This window comes from Canis aureus, chromosome 12, assembly GCF_053574225.1.
Source record: "Canis aureus isolate CA01 chromosome 12, VMU_Caureus_v.1.0, whole genome shotgun sequence".
NCBI classification, from domain to species: domain Eukaryota; kingdom Metazoa; phylum Chordata; class Mammalia; order Carnivora; family Canidae; genus Canis; species Canis aureus.
In genome coordinates, this window is record NC_135622.1 from 1,707,696 (window position 1) to 1,734,181 (window position 26,486).

At 38.6% G+C, this 26,486-nt stretch overlaps 2 protein-coding genes and 1 long non-coding RNA gene across 14 annotated transcripts in view; 1 reads left to right on the forward strand and 2 right to left on the reverse strand.

Moving 5' to 3' along the window:
* The window catches only part of ST7L (suppression of tumorigenicity 7 like), an 87,862-nt gene extending 82,311 nt beyond the window's left edge, over nt 1-5,551 (reverse strand). For 3 of the 12 annotated variants that reach the window (XM_077916120.1, XM_077916116.1, XM_077916114.1), the window contains exons 1-2: nt 4,480-4,676; nt 2,915-2,997 (exon numbers count right to left, since the gene is read on the reverse strand). Coding sequence is in view for 7 of the 12 variants with exons in the window: in XM_077916110.1 (XP_077772236.1) it covers nt 2,915-2,997; nt 4,788-5,259 (555 nt within the window). In the remaining 5 variants the exon portion in view is untranslated. Of the gene's footprint in view, nt 1-2,914; nt 2,998-4,479; nt 4,677-4,787 lie in introns of those variants that run through there. The other 9 variants (XM_077916115.1, XM_077916110.1, XM_077916105.1 and 6 more) reach the window with 9 other exon arrangements.
* Nucleotides 4,837-26,486, forward strand: part of CAPZA1 (capping actin protein of muscle Z-line subunit alpha 1) — a 48,947-nt gene continuing 27,297 nt past the window's right edge. Inside the window, exon 1 of the mRNA XM_077916122.1 lies at nt 4,837-5,737. Within this exon, the coding sequence (XP_077772248.1) occupies nt 5,699-5,737 (39 nt within the window). The 5' untranslated portion in view covers nt 4,837-5,698. The remainder of the gene's footprint in view (nt 5,738-26,486) is intronic.
* LOC144324783 (uncharacterized) overlaps nt 9,189-26,486 on the reverse strand; it is a 49,277-nt gene continuing 31,979 nt past the window's right edge. Inside the window, exons 2-3 of the long non-coding RNA XR_013390204.1 lie at nt 19,979-20,163; nt 9,189-13,183 (exon numbers count right to left, since the gene is read on the reverse strand). This is a non-coding gene — a long non-coding RNA (uncharacterized LOC144324783). The remainder of the gene's footprint in view (nt 13,184-19,978; nt 20,164-26,486) is intronic.

Genomic DNA, 26,486 nt, shown 5'->3' on the forward strand with positions numbered 1-26,486 from the left:
AGATACTTAGGGAATCTTTCCTGACTAAACAGAACAGAAAGCAGTATTATATGCATTCCCATTGGATCCTGAGTTTTCCTTTCAAAGTAATCTTTTCACTTGTAATAATTAGCTAAACAACTGGCTTCATTGCTTTTTTCAAGCTCCCAAGCACTCTGTCCCCTACCCCTTCAGATAGAAGTAACACAAACAGTATAGCTAGCTTCCGTATTTCAGGGAGTAAAAAAAATTATAAACATAATAACTTTTGCTAATAAAAACTCACCGATATTGTAAGGGCCATGACACAGTTTAACCTTTAAAACACTACTCGAATTTTCTAATTTTCTTTACAGTATATTGTTATAACAACTCTATTTTATTATTGGCTACTGTTTTTAATCTCTTACTGAGCCTAATTTACTTTTTAAAAAGTTTTTAAATTTGAGTATAGTTGATCTACAATTACATTAGTTTCGGGTGTAAAATACAGTGATTTGACTTCTTTACACATTATGCTATGCTTGCCACAAGTGTACGTACCATCACCATACAATGCTATTACAATATGAATTTCTTAATTTTTGTAAATTTAAAACTCTAGTTTAAAAACAATAACAGGGATCCCTGGGTGGCGCAGTGGTTTGGCGCCTGCCTTTGGCCCAGGGCGCGATCCTGGAGACCCGGGATCGAATCCCACATCGGGCTCCCAGTGCATGGAGCCTGCTTCTCCCTCTGCCTGTGTCTCTGCCTCTCTCTCTCTCTGTGACTATGATAAATAAATAAATAAATAAATAAATAAATAAATAAAATAAAAATAAATAAATAAAAACAATAACAAATGTGAAGAACTATTTTATATATTACACATGCTGTGTTTTATACATATATATGTGTAAGCTTTTCTCCTTCTTACAAATGAGGAAATTAAGACTCAGAAAATTTATGTGACTTGCCCAAAGTTATCAGATTGTAAAGTGGCAGAGTCAAGACTCAAAACTACATCTTCTGGTTCTGAGACTAATGCTTTTTCCACTCATCAGTTATTTAAAGATAGATCATTATCTTTATTTACATTTCTACATGCTATTGACTAAATATATTAAAATATGCTTAACTATGAATGGGCTTTATAATCAGTAAATTTTAACTAATTGAACTATATTACCACATAGTTTTCATCCTAAATTCCTCAGTAATTCTTTCTAAGTCAAGAGAAAATCCCTATCTTGTCTAGTATTTCACTTTAACGAAATGGCCAAGTATTAGTCCCTATTAAAAAAAAAAAGAAAAAAAAAGAAAAAACCACAAACAAAAAACACTCTAATACAAATGTCATTATTTCTACTATAATAGAAGAGCACCATCTAGAGATGAAAAAAGAAGCGCACACACACACACACACAAAAACATTGGTCATGGGATCCCTGGGTGGCGCAGCGGTTTGGCGCCTGCCTTTGGCCCAGGGCGCGATCCTGGAGACCCGGGATCGAATCCCAAATCAGGCTCCCGGTGCATGGAGCCTGCTTCTCCCTCTGCCTGTGTCTCTGTGCCTTTCTCTCTCTGTGACTATCATAAATAAATTTAAAAAATTAAAAAAAAATTAAAAAAAAAAAAAAAACATTGGTCATGCAGGTCATACTTCCTAAGATTTTTATACTGTAGCAGCATACTAAGAAATACTAGTTCTAGTTAATAGAGATATATTATATATATATATATTTTTTAAATTTCTTAATTGAAAATGATAGCTCACTCAATAAGACAAGGAAAAGCTGAATTGAGGTTAAACAAGTTTCATTATAAGACTTCCAGAATAATAATGGCCAAAATTCATTAAGTGCTCTGAGCTAGCTACCATGTTATTGAAAGTTCTTACACACATTATCTCATTTGGTCTTCATAATCCTATGAAGCTCATACTGTCATCCCCAGTTTATAGAAGAGGAAATTAAAGCTCAGAAAAGTTAATTAACTTGCTCAAAGTCACACAAAGTGATGGTTCTGAAAACTAATACTGTATGTCAGCTATACTTCAATTAAAAAAAATTTCCTTCTCACAGTTAGAAAATAAATAAATAAAGTGATGGTTAGCTTGGCTCCAATACTCTGCTCTTAAACATTCCAGAGAAGATAACTGGCAACCTATTAGCTGAATTCAAGACACAAATTTTTAGTCTGCCCGATGCTGCCCAGATTAAAATAATGAGAGACTTTTTTTTTTTTTAATGAGAGACTTTTATATAAAAACTTCTTGCATCCAGATTCTTTCAAAATCATATAAAAAATTGGAAGATCTCATAACAGTGGTTTGCAAATCTATGTGGCAACAACTAGCTTTATCCCTTTCCAGAAGGAGCATGCGTTATTCAGACTAGCCAGTCCTAAATGTAAAAAAGGAATTTAATTTTTACACTCTGCCTATTTTATTCACTTTCGTTACTAAACTGGGCCCTGCAAGCATTTAGTTGGGAACCCACCTCCAATCCTTACCCTTTCCAGGATGCAATAGTATTCCATATACAAATAAATACTGCCAGTCTCTCAAAGTGGAGAGGAAGATGCAGTGTTTTTTTCAAATTCTGAACACATATTGAGAATGCTAATCTTTAAGTATGTGTAATTATGGTAACTATAAAGATATTTGATCTTTATTTTATTTTTAAAAAAAATTTTTAAAAGATTTTATTTATTAATGAAAGACAGAGACAGAGAGACAGAGAGAGGGAGAGGGAGAGAGAGAGAGAGAGGCAGAGACACAGGCAGAGGAAGAAGCAGGCTCCATGAAGGGAGCCCGATGTGGGACTCAATCCCGGGACTCCAGGATCACGCCCTGGGCCGAAGGCAGGTGCTAAACCGCTGAGCCACCCAGGGATTCCCCGATATTTGATCTTTAGATAAATACCAAATCATGAAGGAAATGGAAACTACTTACAAATATTAGTCCTGATATCAAAGAAGATGTTCCTGTAAGTGCCACATAGAATTTGGGTGTCAATGAATTTAAAAATACTGTCACTGCAAAAGGGAAAAAAAAAAAAATCAAAGTTTAAAAAAATGCAAATTCAAAATACTCAAGTTACAAATATGCAGGAGTCTTTATGAGCGGAGGGATATAAATAGTGTTAATATCCAGTATGAGATTCATTTGAGAAAGTTGTAACTTTTAAAAAGGCACTTTAAATTCCCGTTCCATCATATCTTAAAAATTACCTCCGAACCTGTAAGGGTAGCATTTTAAACTGATAATTTGTTAAATAAGCAAATAAAGATGAGATAATTTAGATTACTTTTGAGAATTAAGAGATTATAAACCGTAACTTTGGTAAGAAGTTTTGCATATCCCTAAGGATAAACTAAATAAACATTCTGCTACAAAGGAGGTTAAAAATCACTCCCTAATTATTTTGGTGGGATACAAACCAGCATTTTAAATTAGAAGGAAATAGCATGTGCATGTATTTGGTATGTCAGCTAGAGAGGCAAAATAAACCAAAGAGAAGAGCAACAGATCGAGAGAGATCTTTGCATCTGACTCACTGAAAGCCTGGACCAGATTTTCCACTTCAAATAACTGTCCCATAAACACAACAGGTTTCGGAAATAAATAAAAATCAATCATAGTTAACTACTTTCATCTAAATGGTGTATCTAGTTAACACATGGAAAAATAAATGATAAAGTCAACGAATAGTTTTTGTTGGGCATATGACTAGTGAGCACTTCATTAACATTACAGAGACACCAAATCAGCTCTTTCAGCCAATATATTTAGTTTGTTTTGATATGTTACTTATATCTGAGCTGATATACATAACCTATGTTCTAAAAAGTCCAAAATATTTCAGAACATTATTTTACAGTATTTCATGTCATCCTGTCAAATAGGTAAGGGAACATGTGCCTTTTCTTGCGACAGAAAACTAAACCACAGGTAGGGACAGTCACAGCCATCACACAGCACAAGTACTTTCATCTTGTTCGGAGCTTGAGTGGAAATATTATCAAGACATGGTAAGAGGCCCTGGGCTCCCATCCGCTTTGCCCTGGCTACAGGTAAGGGGCAGTATTTGCAGAATCCAGGGAATCAGCATCACTTCTTACACGTCCTCGTATGTTCAGCTCAGACTACAAAGCAAGCTCTCTATAAACGTTGAAAGGAGAACCCATCACTGTTGGTGGCTCTCTTTCCCTTCACTTCCTGTGCCGTTTTATTACTCCGGATAAAGCCTACAGCAAAGAACAGGCCAAAATACCACGAAAACCATTTCTTGACAGAACTATCTCAAGATGAGACAATGGCTGGCTAAGTTCACGGCATTTTTTTTTTTTCTTTCCTTTTTGGCCTTTGAATACATAAGCCCTCATCTTTGTTGTCTAGGTGTGGGAACTCTTCATCGGCGAGAGACTCAGAAGAATGATTTTCAAGGGATTCTACCAGTGCTGGGGGTGTATATAATTCTGCAGCCGATAGGAAAACGCTCTCATCTGTTGCGCTACCTGAATCCTACAGCTTGTCAGGTGGCTCTTCCGCGCGCGGGTGGACGAGGACAGAACCGGGAGGGCGGATCTTAAGAGCTCAAGGGAGGAGCCCATAGCCGAGGCTCAGGTTTGACAATCAGCTGCGGACCTGCGGCCCAGGAGAAGAGCGCCCTGGACCCCGCACCGCCGACTCCTTCTCCGAAGGCCTGCGGGGACTGCGGACAATCTCCGCCCTTTGCCCTTTGCCCCCAGCCACTCTCCTAGCCCCCCTCCCCCCTCCCCTCCCCCCCCCCGCCCCCGTCCCCAGGGAGGTCCGGGCCTCTCACCCGCAGCCAAGTTCTCACACAGCCTCAGCGGAACCCTCAGAGCGTAAAGCAGTCCGAGCCCCGCCACGAACCACAGCGAGGGCCCAGTCCCCGCCAGCCCGGCCCGCAGTCGCTCCCTCCAGCCCAGCGACGGGCTCGGGCCGGGAGTAGGTGCGGGAGGAGCGGCCGCAGCGCTCGCCGCCTCACCCAAGCCGCCGCCGTCCGCCATCTTGCCGCTCCCGCACGCTCCGGGAGCTGGGAGGGGAGAAGGGCAGGAAACCGGGAGTCGGGAATCCTGGGATAGTGGCGGACCTGAAGGTGGCCTCTGTGAAAGCTCAGGTCCGAGGAACGCGGACCAAAGCCATTTGGAAGGTGGAGGAGCGTCCCAGTCTACCTTTCCTTCGGAGGGCGGGAAGGGGAGGCTAGCGGCGCCGATTCTGGAGGAACTGGACTGAGATGTGACCTCGGACTGCTGAAACGTTTTTGCTTCCATACGGCTGAGGGTCACCTTTAACCCTGTTTATGGGGTTGGAATAGCCACCGGCCGGTTCAGGGCCCGAGCAGCACGTAACCCTTTGGACTCGGCTGCCACGGAGATCACGGGTACTGGGAAAACCTATAGTAGCCATCGCTATTTTGTCGGAAGGAGCTCGGGCGTCAGTAGTCGAAACACGCTCCCAGCGCCTCCTGGATGAATGGGGACATGAATGCAACTCAATGAGAAAGCTGTTAGACTTAAAATCCTTTAAGGACCAGCCTTGAGGCCGAGGGCCGGCGCTCGGAACCCGCACCCCCGCCAGTAACTGACATGGCGCCCTCTGGGCCGGCATTTCCGGGCGGGTCCTTCCGACGGCCCCCGCGGTGATTCCATCACTCAGCTTCCTTCCCGGCCTGCCTCGCGCCGGGGCCGGGCTGGGCCAGAGCAGCCCAAGATGGCCGACTTCGAGGATCGGGTGTCGGATGAGGAGAAGGTAAGGGGTCCGCCTCTCTCTTTTGCGTCCTCCCGCGACAGGGAACAGGGGCCTGACCTGGCTGCGGTGGAAACCCTGGCAGTGTCCCCAGGTGGAAGAACCTTGCTGGGCTGTGCTGGCGGCATACCCGCTGCAGCTGGGACACTTCCGTCTCTAGGGGCATTCCTCTGCCTCACAGTGGCCCCAGTTCCCCATTCCTCAACTCTTTTCTCTCCCTCTGGGCCCGAGTGACAACCCAGTGACCTTCCCGGAAGAGAAAAGACTTTCCTTTATTGAGTCGTGGCTGTGGACTCTTTTTCTGTGATTAAGAGCGGGGTGGATGGTGATGTCTCGGATCAGGAAGCAGGTATTTTACCGCCTTTAACTGTCGGGGCTCTCCCCAGCCCCCCATTTTTAGATATGATTGAGGCTAGTTTAGGGCGAGTCACTTCCTGGTCAGGGTGGCCTCTTAACTTCCCTTTTGCTCCTCCTTCCTCAGGAAGTGATCTTGCTGTCACGACTCCTCGACAGGGAGAGGTCCCCGTGTGTTGCCCGCCCGTCCACTTTTCTCATTATTGGCTGAACTAATTCTCAGTAATAAATGTGCAAGCCTTAGGATATTTACCTCAGGATTTGAACACCACTCTTACCTATAGACCCTCCCTTGATTGATTGCACGTATGTACACAACAAGCCGTGACTCTCCATCCCTTGCGTCTTACATACTATTAAGGGTAATTTTTGAAAAATAGTTTTTCTTGTTCACAAGTCAAGAATAGCCAGCGGATTTTTTTTTTTTTAAACTCCATAAAGGTTTTATATAGCACATAAACTTCATGGTTAACAGATTCGGTCTGGACAAAAGCATCGTCTTTGATGCTCCACTGTGGTGTCATTGATTATAGTTAAATTTGTAAGTGTGTAATTTGCGTATTTACTTCTTTAAAAATGTTTTAAGTACAAGCGCATGCTCTGCGTTAGGTGGAATGACTTTTTGCTGACAACTGTACAGCTTTCTTAATGCTTTGTCAGGCTTTTCAGTAAATACTTGATTTTAGGGCCTGCAGAAATTAGAATGATTTCACTAGATGACTCGCTATAGGACAAGAGTTATGTCTTTTATTTATTTCCCACAGTGGCTGTTACAAAAGGTGCAGTCTTGTGTGCTCTATAAATGCATCTGGGCTCTTTCTTTTTTAATACAAGAGAAGAGATGACACAAGGGAATGTTAATGACCCAAGAGTATTCTGTACAGAGTAGTTTGATATGTCATACCTATGTATGCCATGTCATTTTGAAACCCTGAAGAATGTGCTAAACACAAGCCATTGAATAATACTTTGGCGTTAAATTTTCTCGTTCTTGAAAATTTTTGTGTGTAAAACTTAGGGGAGAAAAGGGTGTCATATATGAATTTATGCCGAACAGAATCTGCAATAAAATGTCTAGTCTAAGGCAAATAGTTATGATGCCGGTGAAATTAAATTATAGTAAAAATCACAATAACCCTACATTTGTTAGCTGAACTGATGGTTCACTTGTTTTAAGGGAAAATATTGTTAAAATTTCACTAAATACTACATTTACCAATATTGTTGGGTTTTTGTCATTGACAAAACTAGATGACAAAATTAGAATGCCTTTTTAATTAAACTTGAGAAAATGTATTTCAAGTGCAAATTGAGATGTCTTTAGACATGACAATGTTCAACAACATTAATAGTCTTGATTTTATAACAGCAGATTTGTGACCAGATTTGTAATCTCTTAGCATACTTTTGTTGCTTAATTTTAATACTGATACAGCAAACGTGTTAAAAAATATTTTTAAAAATCTTTAAAAAAAAAAAGATTCTTTTCCTATAAACTTTTCACAATGAAAGTACAATTACAGAAAAATTTTGTTTATTTTTTAAGATTTTATTTATTTATTCATGAGAGAGATACACAGAGAGAGAGAGAGAGAGAGAGAGAGGCAGAGACACAGGCAGAGGGAGAAGCAGGCTCCATGCAGGGAGCCTGATGTGGGACTCCATCCTCGGTCTCCAGGATCACCGCCCTGGGCCGAAGGCAGGTGCTAAACCGCTGAGCCACCCAGAGATCCCCCCCAAAAAATGTTAAAATCAGGATATTTTCAGACATAATTTGTATTGATTCCTCCTTGAAGGAACTCTGAAGTTTCCATTTTATCCTTTTTAAGATCTTAATTGCATTACATTTCGAGTTTTTAAGGCATTTATGTCATGATGCTGAATATATTTTAATATTGCTTTTTATCTTTGTTGCATTTCCTAAAAACAGTGAACCCAGAGTTAAATTTGGTGTCGATAGTCTTTGATTTCCTTGCAATTATTTCTATAAAAGCTGGTAAGATCAACCATTCTCTTAAGTAACTGCTTGGGGTTTTTATCACTTTACAAAGAGGAAGTTGGGTTTTTTAACTTCTACATTGTTACCTGAAATGGTCATGATGAGCTGCCTAAATAAAACAGGAAGCTGAAAGTATAAAATAACTTGCAAAATAAATGCTTTTAGTTTTATTCTTGAGTTTAGTTTCTGAGAATAACAATGAGTGTATTCTTCTATTCACTTAGAGTCTTCAGTTACTTGGTTCCAAATGCTTAACAAGACCAAAATGACAAGATACTGTAATTAGGAAACTTGAAGTATGAGACAAACTACTTGCTTGGGGTCCTTGCACTGTCTGTTTCCTTTATTTCATGATTCAGCATTTTTAAAACAATTGCAGAAAGAATTTAAGGCCGGAAAAAAAAGTGCAATTAGCATATTTTTCCCTTCAGCTTAACTAGTAGAATATTTGTGAACCACCTCAAAAATACCATAACTGAGAAATGAGTCTGTATGCTTTAAGCTTAGACAATTATATCATCTCTAAGGCACTTTTTTGAGAAAGAGGTTTATCAAAATTATTTAGGAGAGATGTGGAAAATGTGAATAGATACAGAAATTTGAGGGCTCTCTCAGAGCTCATGAAAAAATACACATTTAAGCTGGATTTTTAAAATGTATATTACCTCCTTAGTTAATAAACTAATAATCATCAAATAAGATGATTTATTACCGTCATAGGATAAACGCTAGAGCTTATTTGCAATAGGTATTTTCTGACAAGTGATCAATTAGTGTTAATACTGCTATTCTTTTATCTTCCTTTTTTTCATTTGGTTTAGCTGAGTAGTTTTCATAGAATCTGTTAAAAAATCCTTAGATGGGAGCATAAAGCCTAAGCAGGTACAAATTCAGATGCCCCATCTTTGGTTAAGAGTGTAGGTTTATTATAATTTCTCCCAGAACATCTATTTTATTAGGATTAGCCTTAATGCTAAGCAAAGTATTATAATTTGTCAGAAAATTCAGACTCAGGTTTGTCTGAATCAGAAGCCTTGTACTTTGCACTTTACTGTTTTTCCCATGTAACCATGGGCGAAAAAAACAGAATAGAGTTGTCCCTTCAGAGAATTAGAAATGAAATATTGTGTTGTAGTGAGAAATAATGATTCTGAGTGTCAGGAGATTTGGCCTCTCTGCTGGGCTTTTAGCACCAGTGGATTTTGGAAAATTCACAGTGGTGGTGTTAACCTGTGTGGGCCTCCGTTTTCTTGTAAACTAGATAAAGAATTGTATCAAAGTAACTCAACAAAGTTTATTGAACTTTTTTTTAAGATTTTTTTATTTATTCATGAGAGACACAGAGAGGCAGAGACACAGGCAGCTGAAATATTAAAATATTTCAAGAGTTTCTGTCTGCTTTTGCACATTTGCCCTGATAACAAAACTGAATTCTTTGGTAACTGAAACTGTATCTTTTTATTTAGTGCCTAGCATAGCACCAGGTACATAGTTGAAGCACAACCTGTTGATATGAAGGAAATGAAGGAAACCAATCACACCTTCCTTCGTTCTTACATTTCCTCAGCTCATGCTTCCTCACCCCCAGTTATTTCTGGTAATCTTGGGTTCCAGAATGTGTCCCATGCTCTGGGTTCTTTGGGCATTTATAGTGCCTTAGCATCTGTTGCCATTACTAGTGATATGCCATGCCACTGCTAGGAATATTAGATTCCTCCTGGAGCATTTTACCTAGTGAATCCCATAAAGCTGCAAAGTCTTATACACACCAGAATGACTGAATATGTGCATCTAACCTTGAAGAACCCCCTCCTTCATCTGCTCTAAGTTCTGTCCTTTAGAGCTCAGAAAATACATGCTATATAAGATCAGGTATCATTTGTGCTTTTCTGTGTGCATGAATTTCTCTCATTTTCTCACATGCCAAAAAAAAAAAAAAAAAAAGTTCAAGTTCTTATATGGATTGGCTCTTAAAAATAAAAACCCTGGGTAGAGAAATCAGTCATGATACTAAAGACAGTTTAACTACTTGGGGATTTCTGAAGTACGTGATAATTTTAACATGCACTTAAGTGCATTGTTGTTTTCTCTTTTCCCTTCATCAGAACCTCCTGATACTCTTTACATTTCAGTTCATCCCACCATTGTTTCCCTTTAGTTATACAGACTCAGAACGTTGGCATCATCTTTTTCCTTCTTAGCTTCTTCTCTCATGTTCAATTAGTATTCTAGTTCTGTATGTTCTTCCTTCCTATCATTAGATTCTATTCCGCCATTTCCATTAGTATTTTTAAGAAAATTATTTTTGATGTGTAGAAACTATAATCATGTGCTTAGAATGTAGGACAGAGCATGAGTAAAAAGTCTCCCTCACCCCTGTTTTCCAGCCACCCAGTTCCTGAGAGGCAACCAATGTTACCAGTTTCTTCTGTACCTTTTCTATTTCGTGCATATACAGACAGGTCTACTTTTGACTTAACAATATGCCTGGCTCATCCACATTCCTTCTCCTGTTAGTCTTCATTCAGGACCTTTTCTGATGCTTGAATTATTTTTAACAACATTTAGTTCTCTTTGCCTTCAGCCTCTTTTATCTCACTGTATTTTTATTGGTTTACCATAGTTCTTCACACTATTAAGTTTTGAGCTGTATGTAAAATTTATCATTCCTATGACTGCACATACATGTTGTTAGACCAGGGCTATGCGATAGAATACTCAGTTGAGTGGATCATATGATGCACTGTAGGTTGAATATAACATAAGCAAGAAGATAGCATAATGCCAAACTGCACCAAAGAAAGGTGGTAAGTTCATTGGAACATATGAGAACCTTGCCTTGAGACTTCTTTGTTTTGCGTTGGAGTAACATTTAAGTGCTTATTATGTGGTAGTTATTTCATGTACTAATATGTATTCATTTCAAAACATCCCCCCCACAGGATAGATACTTAGCCACATTTTATGGTTGAGTAAACTGGGGCACATTTGATGTTAAAAATGTATAAATCCAGTGTTCATAATTAGTAAGAGTAGTGTTGGTACTCTGCTTCCAGACCTGCAGTCTTACCCACTTTAATCCCTTGGAGTAGATGGTAGGTCGTAAATTTAAGATAGCCAACAATTCCACTAAAACAATGACACAACCCTATACAGCAGTCAAGTTTAATGCTGTAGTGACATAGATAGTTCTATAGATACCGAAACATTGATATTCTTTGGTTGTGACTACATTATAATTACTGCTAAATTAGCTTAGAACTCTTTTGAGTTTCTTCAGGTGTGCCATCTATAGTGTCTGAAACGTTTTATAACTCAGAGTACTGAGACACATGATATTGGAAATTTAATGGTCATAACAATCCTCATGACAGGGCCAAGAGCACTGTCCTCTTAAGAATGTTACCATATAGCAGTACCTTGGAACATTATTGCCCACAGTAGAGTCACTGTTGTGCTACTTTCATTTTTTTTTTTTTAAGATTTTATATTTATTCATGAGAGACACACGCAGAGAGCGAGGCAAAGACATAGGCAGAGGGAGAAGCAGGCTCCATGCAGGGAGCCTGACGTGGGACTCCATCCTGGGACTCCAGGATTATGCCCTGGGCCAAAGGCAGACCCTAAACTGAGCCACCAAGGAATCCCCTGGTGTGCTACTTTCAAAAGCAGATTTCTGGGTTCTGTCCTAGACCAACTGAATCAGAATTTTAGAAGACCACTGCTGAGGAATCTATTTTTAGTAAACTTCGTAATTCCGTGCAACTTGAGAACCACTGTCCAAATCTCAGTCTTTTGCCTATTAGCTTGGAAACTTGATTGATTAGGATATTAAAACCAAATCTCTCAGGGACAAATTTTTTTTTTTTAAATTTTATTTATTTATTCATGAGAGACACAGAAAGAAAGAGAGAAAGGCAGAGACACAGGCAGAGGGAGAAGCAAGCTCCATGCAGGGAGCCTGATGTGAGACTTAATCTCTGGTCTCCAGGATCACGCCCTGAGCTGAAGGCAGCACTGAACCACTAAGCCATCCGGGCTGCCCTCTCAGGGACAAACTTACAGTAGCTAGACAAATGAAGCTAACATATAAGTAGCGTAACTGGGGCACATGGGTGATTCAGTTGGCCTAGCATCTGTCTTCAGCTCAGGTCATGATCTCAGAGTCCTGGGATTGAATCCCACATTGAGATCCCTGCTTGGTGGGGAGCCTGCATCTCCCTCTCCCTCTGCAGTTCCCCCTGATTGTGCTCTTGCTCTCTCTCTCTCTGTTAAATAAATCTTTTTTTTTAAGTAGCTTAACTAATTTAATAAATACAGAAAAGACTAGAAACATTTTTCAGGTAGGTCAGGAACGTGGGAAATCAAGTTACAATTTTTTCACACTTTAAGCATGGAGTTGGAAGCAGGAAGTTAATTATATAGTCTAACATTTTAATGACATTTTCCTCCTTAAAAGAGATATATATGCAACACCAAGACCATGGCAGATTTTGGGGCAGGGCACCCTTTAACAGCAGTGAACATTGTTTTTCTTGTTTTTTAATATTTATTTATGATAGTCACAGAGAGAGAGAGAGAGGCAGAGACACAGGCAGAGGGAGAAGCAGGCTCCATGCACCGGGAGCCCGACGTGGGACTCGATCCCGGGTCTCCAGGATCGCGCCCTGGGCCAAAGGCAGGCGCCAAACCACTGCGCCACCCAGGGATCCCCAACATTGTTTTTACATAGCTGGAAGGAAGCCTTTACTTACAAAATTTTGCGTATTACAGCTTCTGCAGTCCTTTGCCTCTTAAGACATCTTCATTCTGTAATTGCTCAGGCCAGAAAATTTAGTGTCATCTTTGATTCCTGTTTCTTTCACAATCCACATATAGTCTATTAGGAAATCCTGTAGGCTCTGCCGTCAGAATACACCCATAATTTGACTGTTTCTCACCACACCTTTATTCCAAATACTCTGGAAGAAGCCACTGTGATTCCTCACCTAGGTTATGGCAATAGTCTTCTCTGTGGTGTCCCTGCTGGTACTCTTGCTTCCTCCTCCTCACCAGCCAGCAGGCTAGGCGGTCTTCAACACAGCACCCAGAATAATCTGGATAGGAAATGTAAGTCAGAACATGTCACTTCTTTGCTCAAAATCATTGGCTTCTCATCTTCTTCAGAATAAAAGTTCTTACTCTGGCTACAAGTCTCTGTGTCTTTACCACTTACTTCTCTGACCTCATCTCCTACCTATTCTCTACTGGTCTTCCCTGTTCTAGCCACACATTCTCACCCAAAAGGGTCTTTGCGTTTGCTCTGTACACTGGAGTTCTCTTCCTTCTATATCCCTTCCTTCAACTCTTTAATCAGAAGTCGCCTTCCAGTGAAGTCTTCTCTGGTAACCCTGTATATTTCCAGATCCTAACATTTCATTGTCCACTGCCCTTCTTTTTTTTTTTTTTTTTTTTTAATTCCTTAGCATTTATCAAATGGCTATCATACCATGTAGCTTATTTAATATTACCTGTTGTTTCTCCATTAGAACTTAAGCTCCACAAGTGTATGCACTGGTGAGTCTCCATTGCTTAAAACAGTGCCTGACACACAGTACACTGTTAGATATTTGTTGAATGAGTGAATGAAACTCACTGTAATGGCATCTGTCTTGATTTCATAGCTAACTCTTGAAGGACAGACTAATTTCCAAGTTTTGTGAAGCTGTATTGAGGACTCCAGTACTTCCATATTACTAACAGTTTAATTTTATTAACAGAGCTTCCCACTCAGAAACCTTCAGCGCTTATCTGTTACCTACAGAATAAAATCTGACTTGATACTAGCACACCTACTGCCATCTGACTCATCTCATTCTACTCTTATAATCTCCAGATAATACAAAACTGGTCTGCTTACAAAAGACTGTTTTTTCTCCACCTTTGTCCTTCTTACTGCCCCCTCATTTGTAATGCCCTCTCCTTGTTCCCCCTACAATCTAAAGCACTTCGGAGAGCTCGGTTTAGACCCACTCTCCCCTTCCTTACAGTAGTCTTTCACTAACTCAGCCCATATCCATCTCCTCTTTCCTCTTTGGTTTTTTTACTCTGTATTTGCTCTAGAAATTTGGCTTTGAATTACAGTTATTTTTAAATGATTGCTAGATATTTACTGAGAGCTATTATTTGTATAAAGTATTTTGCTGACAGTGGTATACAAAAATTTGAAGTCAAGATGCTGACTGTATGTAATCTTTAAAAATAAACAGCTTGATGCCTAAGCTTTACCCTGTATCTGTTACCTCAGAATTTCTGTGAGTGAAACCCAGGCATCAGTTTTTTTTAAAGTTCTCCAGGGTGTCCTAACATATAGCAAAAGTTCAGAACCATCAGCTTAAGGGAAAAGGCGATTTATTGGCTTCTTTCACTATTCTTTTTGTCTTTATCTTTAGTGCTCATTTCAGGGCCTGGGACCCAGTAAAGTGTTTTGTTGTTGTTTTGAGTGAATAAATAAACTGGTAGACACAAAGATCTGAACTGTAAAGAAAATATGTTACTCAGAATTCAGTAACATCTAGGCATTTGCTTGGGGGGAGGGAAAACTTAATTATCTATGTGTAAGTCTGTCTCATGTTAGCTCTTTAGATTCTTAAAGCAGTCCTAGATTTGCGCACATATTTTACCCACAGATGAAGAAACTAAGACCCAAGCAATTAAATGATAAAATTGGCATGTGAAACCACGTCTGACTCCCAAAGGTTTTAAAGAAAAGATAAAATTGGTAAAAAGATGTACCTTTAACTTAGAATGCCGTAACAGGCCAGATACACATTAGGTCTTAACGTCAAAAGCTTCCTGTTTTCCACTGCTTTTGTTTCCATGCAGCAAAGGTTCTTACCACCAGACTCTGCCTTTTGAACTTTGGTCATTGCTCTCAGGCATCTGTATGTCACAGTGTTTGGTGTGGATTTTTCCTTAGTTTCTTAACTTGGTCTTCCTATTTCTAAAACAGTGCACTTTGTATATCTGGCACTTAGAATACTTTAGCTATCTGCCCAGTCACCTAGGATAGGGGGTGAAAGTGTGTATTATTTTAACACATGTAAGCTTCTAAGCAACAAGTTGCTTATGTGATCTTTTCAGTCATTTTTATCTTTTTTTCTAACTCATTAGAACATATCTCAGACTTTTTTACTTCCTCAGTTCTTGATATAGACATTTAGATCCTCTAATTAAAACAAATAGGGTCTTCTACCTCCTTCCATATGAATATCTTTCCCATTTTTGATTTAAGGTAAGACTTTTTTTAATCTTCACTGAGGTTGAGCCAGTACTTAATTTTTTTTTCTGTTCAATAGTAGATGTCTTAAGGCTTACTACTGACTTTGAACTTCTAACACTTAAGATGTATTCTTGGAGATCTTTTTACCAACATGCTGAGATTTTGTATTAGGAGAATCTAGAATAAGAACAAAGAGATGATTTCCTTCTAACTTGGTGCATAGAGAAGTTAAAAGGGAGTAGTTGGGAAAGATTAACTAGAAAATAAAATAGACAAGAGCTGGGGCACCTGGGTAAGCTCAGTGGTTGAGCATCTGCCTCTGGCTCAGGTCATGTTCCTGGGATCGAGTTCCACATCAGGCTCCCCTCAGGGAGTCTGCTTCTCCCTCTGCCTATGTCTCTGCCTCTCTGTCTCTCTCATGAATAAATAAGTAAAGTCTTTAAATAAATAATTAAACTAAATAGACAAGAGATGATTTTTTAGTTCTTGTTTTATGCTTAAGTATGTCATGTTTATATACTGTTATACTAGGTGACATACAATGATGACCTGTTAAAAAATTATTCTGACACTTGTTAAAATAAGACTTTATTCAATATTTTTTCATTAGGGGAGAGAGCTAGACCTCAACTCCAAATGAGGCAAAGACAGCTGGGGATTTATAGCCATCAAGCAGAGTGAGGGGTTCAGTGGATAAAAAATTATTAAGAGGACACATCAAGGGTAGAGGGACTCTTGCTAAAGAGATTTTTTTTTTTTTTTTTTTTTTTTTTTTTTTTTTTTTTTTGCTAAACAGATCTAATAGGATTCTGACTAAAGACAGATTGAGGACTTACAAATCAAAGGTGGGGGATAAGGAACTTGATCACATATCAAAAGTGGGAGAATTTCACTAAACTAAGATTCTTGTTAGGACTGGGTTAGGTAGGCCATAGATAGGATGGAGCCAAGATGGGCCTACCTAAGAGGGCTCAGAGGACCCTGACAAACATTTGGTCAAGGAGAGACTTTGGTACTCCATGTATGTTATATAATTACTATAATAAGTTTTCAAGCAGTTATTCTCTAGAGTTGATAGAAGTTTTCAAAATGAAATTGCTGGGAGCATCTTTTTGCTAGATGGAATGCTGCCCAATTCATGAATCATTTAATAAAGCCAATTAGATCTTCCATGAATGAATGAGTGAATGAAATTGCTCTACTTAAAACAAACTTGCCTGCTTTCCCTACCTATTGTCTATATCTGACAAAACTTTAATTGGTTGCTAATAAAGAAAACAGTTTCTAAGAACTACTTTAGTATGGCTTTTAGAAGAGTAAACAAAGCAAATTACTTGAAACTGCCATCATTTGTTTTTTGCGAAATTGATCCTAATTTAAGACATATGTCTTATGCTTTTAAGTGTTTGCCCTTACTGATAAGGATAATAAACTATATACAGCTAAATTTTTATTTTTGAGTACATTCTGGGTCTCTACAATGTCTCTAGTTCTAAATTAGGAAAATAATATTTATTTGAAATTTTAAAAAACAGCTAACAGTAAGCTCTTTAATGAAACCAATATTCCATTTGGTCCTAGAGATCTCTGAAAACATATTTTTTTTCCTAGAATTATAACCCCAAATTAAACTCTGACTAGCCTTTCAGAACCCTCAGCTATAAGGGATTTTGTTTATTTGATAAAGGCACTGAAACTGGAATTCTAGAGCTTTGATACTATCATAAATACATGTCAACAGCTTGGAACTTGCCTATTAAATTATTGCCCCCCCATGGGATCCCTAGGTGGCGCAGCGGTTTGGCGCCTGCCTTTGGCCTAGGGCGCGATCCTGGAGACCCAGGATCGAATCCCACATCGGGCTCCCGGTGCATGGAGCCTGCTTCTCCCTCTGCCTGTGTCTCTGCCTCTCTCTCTCTCTCTCTCTCTCTCTCTCTCTGTGACTATCATAAATAAATAAAATTTTAAAAAAATAAAAATAAAAAAAAATAAATTATTGCCCCAGACAGTTTATCGTTGATAGACCGAAAGCTTTAGAACGAGATGAAAAAATGAACCACATTGAGGCAAGGTACATTTAAAAAAAATTCATTCGCTGAGTGAAGTAAGTCAGTCGGAGAAGGACAAACATTATATGTTCTCATTCATTTGGGGAATATAAATAATAGTGAAAGGGAAAATAAGGGAAGGGAGAAGAAATGTGTGGGAAATATCAGAAAGGGAGACAGAACATAAAGACTGCTAACTCTGGGAAACGAACTAGGGGTGGTAGAAGGGGAGGAGGGCGGGGGTGGGAGTGAATGGGTGACGGGCACTGGGTGTTATTCTGTATGTTAGTAAATTGAACACCAATAAAAAAAAAAAAAAAAAAAAAAAAAAAAAAAAGAATGTGAAAAAAAAAATAAAAAAAAAAAAATAAAAATAAAAAAAATTCATTCTTGTCAAAATAACATGATGAGGGGCGAGTTGCCCTGGGTGGCTCAGTTTGTTAAATGTCTACCTTCAGCTCAGGTCACCATCCTGGATTCCTAGGATCAAGGCCGAATCCATTGGGGCTCCCTGCTCAGCAGGGAGTCTGCTTCTCCTCCCTCTGGATGATATTTAAAATACAGTTTTTAATAGATGTAATGTTGAAAGATGTGGAGTTATTAAAAGATTAATAAGCTAAAAACCTAAGTTTTATAGATTTTCTAAATGTCTTTTAATACATTTTCTAAAGTTTATTAAAATATATATGAAAATTAACAAAATTAAGCAGTTTCTGGGGAACAATAAGGTATATTACTTTCTCAGTTTGATGTTTAAACTTTCAGTACACATATTAGTAACGTAATAATGAAATTTTGATCCTTGCAGTGATTAGGTATTTTTATTTCCCCCTTTTGGAGAGGTGAAAAGACAAGGAGAATGGGAGGAAACTGAAATCTAGGAATACTTTTATAGATTCTAAATTTCCCCTTTATAGGTTAGAAACATAATATAGAAGATTCCATGAACTTAACATTATTGGAGTATTTAAGCATATGAAGGACTGGAATTGTGTATAAGACTTGGGTATTTTCCCTTTAAAATATTTGTGCAGGCACCTGGCTGGCTCAGTCAGTGGATCATGGGACTCTTGACTTTGGCCATGATCTTGGGGTTGTGAGATGGATCCTCATGTCAGGCACCATACTGGGCATGGACCCTGCTTAAGATTCTCTTTCTCGCTTTCCCTCTGCCCCTCCCTTCCTCTAAAAAATAAATAAAAATAAAAATTTGTTAAAAACTTAAACTATATACACGGTGGCATGCCCAGCTGGCTCAGCTGGTGGAATGTGTGACTGTTGATCTCTGGGTTGCAGGTTCAAGCTCCCCGTTGGGTGTTGAGATTAGTTAAAAAAATATATTTTTAAAAATAAAACCTAGGTGGAATTATTATCTTTCACTGCAGATGAATGCTATGTGCAGTGAAACTTACTTTATGGAATAGGGATTTATTTTAAAAGCCTTGTTTTAAAAGCCTTATTTAAAAGCCTTGTTAACAGTTAAGTTTTTGTTCAACTAGAACCTCCATACCAGTGATTCTCAACTAGGCTGGGGATGACATGCCTCCCCTCTATGGGATATACCTGCTTTCAACTTTCTTCCCCCACCCCAGTCTTAAGAATGACTGACACAGGGATGCCTGGGTGTCTCAGTGGTTGGGTGTCTGCCTTCAGCTCAGGGCATGATCCTGAGGTCCCGGATCCAGTCCCACATTCAGCTCACTGCAAGGAGCCTACTTGTCCCCTCTGCCTGTGTCTCTGCGTCTCTCTGTGTGTCTCTCGTGAATAAATAAAATAAAATCTTTAAAAAGAATGACTGACTAAATCAGTTTTTAGAAGTATCATCCCTCATCTGTAGTGCAGCAAAAATATTTTTGCAGTCACTACTTAGCCATTTCTCTTTCCCCTTGTACTTCTACCACTGATTTTGTTTACCTCTACCAAATGTCATCGTTTTCACCCAGTTTTGAAGCTAGATAATACTGATTTTTGAAGTTATTATTTCATTGCGTTTATCCCTTCCAACTTTTTTTTCAATTACAGCTTTTATAAGCAAAGTTTTGACTCAATTCCTGGTTTTAAAAAAGAAATTCTAAAAGGACTAGGCTAAATCCATGTGATACTATGCTAAAGATAATCCTGAATTTTAATACTTGTTACTACTGCATAGTATAGGTGATTGTCCAGTTCCAGGTCCACCACTATACAAGTATGTGACCTTATACAAGGCACTTACACTCTCTGAACTTAATCCTTTTATAGTGGGGATAATAATAATTCCTTGCCTGTCTGCTTATACAAGCTGTTTTAAGATCAAAGAAAAACTGGTTATGAAAGAGTTTTGTAAACAATAAAATAGTAGTCATTCATTTACATTCCTAGCATGTGCCAGGTCTCAGTTCTGGGTATACAGCAAGGAACAAACATAATGAGTTCTTATGTTCTGTGCCAGGGTTTGGCAAATCTGATCCACTGCATGTTTTATATAGACTATAAGCTAATGGTTTTTGAATGGTTGGGGGGAAAATCACAAGAAAAATATTTTATGACTTCTGAAAGTTAACATGACCAAATTAGAGTATTCAAAATAATGTTTTAATTACCTCAGTGTCAGAGAGGGTGTGGAGGGTGTGCCTGAGTGGCTCAGTTGGGTAAGCATCTGCCTTCTGCTCAGGTCATTATCCCACAGTCCCATAATCGAACCCTGAGCCCCTTGTCCGGCTTCTTGCTCGGTGAGGAATCTACTTTTCCTTCTCCCTCTGCCACTCCCCCTGCTTGTGCTGTTTCTCTGTAAAATAAATAAAATCTTTTAAAAAATAATTAGTTCAGTGAGGGTAATCTTTTCACAATGTATATGTTTATTAAATCACATCATAGACTTAAAATGTCTTACAACATTATTTGCCAATAATACCTCAATTAAAAATAAGTAAATAAATAAAACTTATTGGAACACAGTTTTGCTCATTTGTTTACATTTGGGACTGAGACCATGTGGCCCATGTAGCCCTAAAAAAGTTCACTGTCTGGTGTTTTACATTAGCAGTTTGCTAACCTGTACTCTGTTCTTGGAATTCTTTTAGGAGTGTTGAGCAAGGAACATTATTAGTTTATTATTTTTTTTTCTTTAGAAAGAGGGCAGAGGAAGTGGGGGAGAGGGAAAGAAAATCTTAAGCAGGCTCCACGCCCAGCATTGAGCCCTATACGAGGCCTGAGATCATGACCTGAGCTGAGATCAAGAGTCCAGCACTTAACCAACTGAGCCACCCGTGCATCCCTGTAGTTCAGTAGTGACAAGTTCCATGAAGAAGCAAGTAAGTGGGGTAGAATTGTAAAGGGCGCAGAAAGTGTCATGGTTAATTTGTATATAGGAGTCAGGAAGTCAGAAGGTGACATTTGAACAGAGACTTGAATGAAGAGAGATGCTCTGACAAAAGAGTTTCTGGCAAAAGGAACAAGAAATGCAGTAGTCCTGAGGCAGGAGTATAGCTGTAAGGTCTAGCAACTAGATAGTAGAGGGTGAGGGAGCCAAAGTTTGAAGGGCCTTGGAGACCATGGAGCAGATTTTAGATTTTTTTTTTTTTTTAAGATTTTATGTAATTATTTGAGAGAGCAAGAGGGCCTGAGCTGGGGGAGAGTCAGCCTCCTCATTGAGCAGGGAGCCCAATATGGGGCTTGATCCCAAGACCCCGGGATCATGACGTGAGCTGAAGGAAGACAATCAACTGAGCCACTCAGGCGCTCCAGACTTTAGATTTTTATTGAGAATATATAAATGTAGCATTAAGATTTTAACTACTATTTCAAGGTATTTTTATGGTATTGTTAGAGTGAGAGAGAAATCATCTTGCCACATCAAAGTCTATTGTCAGACTGCCAAATGCTAAGATTTATCTAATACTAAGTAGTCCACCGTTTTTAGTAACTCTTAGAAAATAACATGAGCATGGTTGACCATAACAGTGTTTTGAGATACACCTTTGGCATTTAATAATGACTACATTCTTTTTCACCATTCATTTAGAATTTCACCCTTGCCGATGCTTATGTCTTCAACTCTCACCAAGTTTTTTTTTTTTTTTTTTTCTCACCAACTTTCATTTAAAAATTGAGGGATGGGGCAGCCCCGGTGGCGCAGCGGTTTAGCGCCGCCTGCAGCCCGGGGCGTGATCCTGGAGACCCAGGATCGAATCCACATCGTGGCTCCGTGCATGGGGCTTGCTTCTTCCTCTGCCTGTGTCTCTACCTCTCTCTCTCTCTCTCTCTCTCTGTCTCTCATGAATAAATAAAAACTAAAATCTTAAAAAAAAAAAAATTGGGGGATGTTTTCGTGTTTTAATTGGACATTTTTCCTATTCTTGGTATTCTCAGATTTATGGGGATTAATTGTTTTTCTAGCACTTTAATTATGTCTTCAGCACTTAAAGCTGGACTTACACACTACTACTTGATATTCTCCCCTCCTCTGACTTTTGTGCTCTTTGTAGGCATTTTTTTCCTTTAGAAAATGGAAGCAAGCTTTTAGTTTACCTTTTTCTTTGAATATCTTCCCTTCATTTAACCAATTAACTATCCTGTACTTTCTAGCATAAGGCACAGTGCAGCTAGGAAGTTAATAAGGCTAATAAGCTCATGGTCAAAAAGCATGTGCAAGTATAACTTTAAGAAGCCTTCCTTGTTGCTTTTAGCATTTTACTAACTTCACTTTATCCTGTCCTGTAGCTTCCTTGACCCATTGCTTTCAGTTTTGATGTCACTCCAAAGCTTTTATCTTGTTTATGTCCTCTTTCACCTTTTTTTAAAGACTTTTTAATTTTTAAGTAATCTCTGTACCCAGTGTGGGGCTCAAATCCACAACCCCAAGATCAAGAGTTGCATGCTCTGCTGACTGAGCCAGCCAGGTGCCCCTGTCCTTAAAAACTTAATTTATTGGATAAGAGATGTTGGCATGCTTCTTTTGATTTTTAAAAATTTAAAAATTATCTTTAACATACAAGTAAGGAAGTAATGGGTGAGCTAAATAAGGGAATTAAGAAGTACAAACTTCCAGGAAAAAAAAATTTCTGTTTATCATACAAGTAATTTATATTCCTTGTATAACTTTTTGAACCTAGAGATAAGCCAAAAAAGGAAAGAAAAATAACTTGTAATACCAGAGGAAGTCCTAATTAAAATTAGTAGTTATACTTGTATGTAAATATATTTGCTTTTAATACAACAGGGATATATCATTGTGTGAACTTTTTTCACTTAACAGCATATGATAAACATCAAACCTACATTAGCAGAGAGAATGCTTCTCAGACTTTTTTGCTCTCAGGACCCCTTTAATACTCTTAGGAATCAAGTTTTATTTATATAGCTTGTGTCTACTTAATAGATATTAAAACAAGAGATTTTTAAAGCATTAATTCATTTAAAACCATAATTAGTTAAAAAAACACAATTAATCTATGTTAACATAAATGATTGGTATTTTGTTTTTAAAACAAAAACTTTATTTTCGGGCAGCCTGGGTGGCTCAGCGCTTTAGCGCCGCCTTTGGCCCAGGGTATGATCCTGGAGACTCAGGATCGAGTCCCATATCAGGCTCTCTGCATGGAGCCCGCTTCTCCCTCTGCCTGTGTCTCTGCCTGTCTCTCTCTATTTCTCTCATGAATAAATAAATAAAATCTTAAAAAAAACAACAACAACTTTATTTTCCAAAACAAAAAAAAAAATTAGTGAGAAAAGTAGCACTATTTTACATTTTGCATATCTTTTAAATATCTATATTCAGTTTCTTGTGCTGTGTTATCTTAGTTTGTACGTATTGTTTTCTCTGACTGGAATGCCGTCCTTAGTATTTACTCATCCTTCAGTCTGTCTCAAACCTCACCATATCAAAGGCCATCCCATCAGCCCTCCTTGTACACATATGTAGAGTTGATTACATTTTCTTGGTGCCTCACTGTGGCCTTTAATACTTGCTTGTTGTATTATGATCTATGTGTGAGGTCCTTGAGGACAGTGACAATCTTATTCAGTCTTTAATCTTTATTTACTCTTAACTTCTCTTTCTAGGTACTCAGTAAATGTTTGTTAAATGGATGAATTATTATTATTATTTTTAAAGATTTTATTTATTCATCCATGAGAGACACAGAGAGAGAGGCAGAGACACAGGTAGAGGGAGAAGCAGGCTCCATGCAGGGAGCCCGATGTGGGACTCGATCTCGGGTCTCCAGGATCACGTCCTGGCTGAAGGCGGCACTAAACCGCTGAGCCACCCAGGCTGCCCCTGAATTATTATTTTTTTTTAACATGCATTGTTTAGTTCATTGATTATCCAAATGACTGTTCTTTTGATTAAGCTAAGTCCATCAGGTTTTATAACTTTCTTTTTAAGAGTGAGGGGAGAGAAAGAGAGAGAGAATCTTAAGCAGGTTCCATTCCCTGGAGCCTGACATGGCCTCAGTCTCACAAACAAGAGATCATACATAGCATAAGCCAAAATCAAGAGTTAGAGATGCTTAACCAGATGAGCCACCCAGGAGCCCCAGATTTTGTAACTTTTGAAAATTTGGGGATAACTTCAAGAATAGTATCTTGAATTTTCAGTTTGATAACTTTTACCATTACCTATTCAAACAGTTTGTTACATATGTAGTTGTAAAATATGGCTGTAATTTTACTCTTCTTAGGGAATATTCTTTTTGAGTTACATATGAATATATTTTTGAACACTTAAATTTTCTTGACTGAAGGGAGTTTCGCGATTATGTAAGGGTTTATGGAAATGCACCTTGACAGAATGGGATACACTATAGCCACTCAGCAGATTTACCACAAATAGACTAAAAAATAGATTTACTCTCAGAGTAGGCTTACTAATTTCTTAAGTGAGTGATTGACAACAACAGTTGATGAGGACAGAAATATGATTAACTGAACATGCCAATGCAAATATCCACAGTTGGCTTTCCATATGGGAACTGCTGTAGTATGATTTTCATGAGTTGAGCAGCATTTCTTGTTTCCTAATTAGAACTGCTCTTTTTATTGTTGCTTCAGTTAATGTAGGAGCTTTATGGACTATTCTTCTTAATCCCCACCAGTTTTCATCTCAGAAAAATAATACATTATCTGTAATTACCCTGTCATGGCAGGGTTCTCAAACTTTATGTACATAAGAATATTCTAAGGTTTTTGTGGTATGGTTTCCTCATCTCTGCTTCCACAGTCCACATACAGGTTTTGTTTCATAAGTCTTAAAAAATCAGGTAGAGTTTTGTAGCTCAAAGAAATTTTGCAGATCTTCTCATTGTTTTTAGGAGTTGGATTATAATGAGGAAATTCAGGACCAAAAAAGATTAGTAATGTTTCTAGAATTATAAATCTGGTTAGTGGGCAGCCTGGGTGGCTCAGCAGTTTAGCGCTGCCTTCAGCCCAGGGTGTGAGCCTGGAGACCCGGGATCGAGTCCCACATCGGGCTCCCTGCATGAAGCCTGCTTCTCCCTCTGCCTGTGTCTCTGCCTCTCTGTGTGTGTGTCTCTCATGAATGAATAAATAAAATCTTTAAAAAAACTTTAAAAAAAATAAAAATAAATAAATCTGGTTAGTTAATGGACTGACACAGCCAGTAATTAGAATCCAGGTTTTCCAGTCTACCTTGCTCCATCAGTCAGTAGGCCTTTCCTGACTAAAGAGATAAGTTTGTCCATGGAACAGCTTTTATTTTTCTTAGAATAAGAGTGAAGTCATACAAGATCTGTATAAACCTAAAGTTGTAAAGTATTTTTCATCTTCTTCTAATTCTCTTCTCAGTTTCCAGCCTTTTCTTTTTTTTTTTTCAAAAAAAATTTTTTTTTAAGATTTTATTTATTCATGAAAGACAGAGAGAGAGAGAGAGGAACAGACACAGGTAGTGAGAGAAGCAGAGAGAGAGAGAGAGAGAGAGAGGAACAGACACAGGTAGTGAGAGAAGCAGGCTCCATGCAAGGAGCCTGACGTGGGACTTGATCCCCTCTGGGATCACAGCCTGGGCTGAAGGCGGCACTAAACCGCTGAGCCACCTAGGCTGCCCATCCAGCCTTATTTTCAAATGACTCTTGAGAGGGTTTTTTTTTGCTTAAGAATGGTTTGACTTTAGGGCACCTGGGTGGCTCAGTTGACTAAGTGTCCAATCTTGGTTTTGACTCAGGCCGTGATCTCGCGGCTGTGGGATTGAGCCCTTCAGAGGGCTCTGCTCAGTGCAGTCTTTCAGGTTCTCTCTCCCTCTCACTCACTCACTGTCTCTCAAATAAATAAAATCTAAAAAAAAAAAAATAATGGTTTAACTTCGATGATAGCCTTATTTGATTGTGTCAGCCAGAACTTAAAACTGAAGGAAATGAAGGGGTCAACAGAGGATGCCTATTTGGAAAGCAGGGCTCAGTTTATTGGTAGATATATCATGTTCCTCTTTGCCCCTCATCAATGAGTTGAATAATCTTCATACTCATTATCACATCAAAAATTAGGGAATTTTCAACATTCTTTGTGTCACAGTGTGTTAGAATTATACTGCAAGACTCATTTGAGGTCAGACCTATTGCTAACAACATAATTATATGTGTATATTGCTGAATGATACCCCAAATTATCTTTTCTTTTAAATAGGTTTGTATATTCTTTGTGGTTCACATTTGACTTGATGAGAGCTAAGAGAGTAAATTATATGGCAGACTGAGCACATGGTTTCACCTCACCTTTTGTGCCAAACCTTATTAGGATGAAAAGAGTAGGGAAAAATAGAATAAGGGGAGAAATGAACTAGTGAGTGTTTAAAAAATTAGAGCACCATCATTGGACCAGAATTTTTTAGCAATTCTTCATAGAAAGAAAGCAGAATGGTAACTATATGGGGGGCAAAAGTAAGGTCAGAAGAAATCATAACCCAAAATACATCAAAGAAAACTGTTACAGAAGTAGGTACCATTTGGAGGAACTCCATTTAAGGAGGAAGAAGGAAAGGACTCAGAACAATTTTGATGTAGATTAATTGGGGAACTGTTCTGTAAGCTAACTGTACCACTTGGCTCCTCTTTTCTCTCCCATTTGGCCTAAACCAAAGACAAAAATGCATTTGTC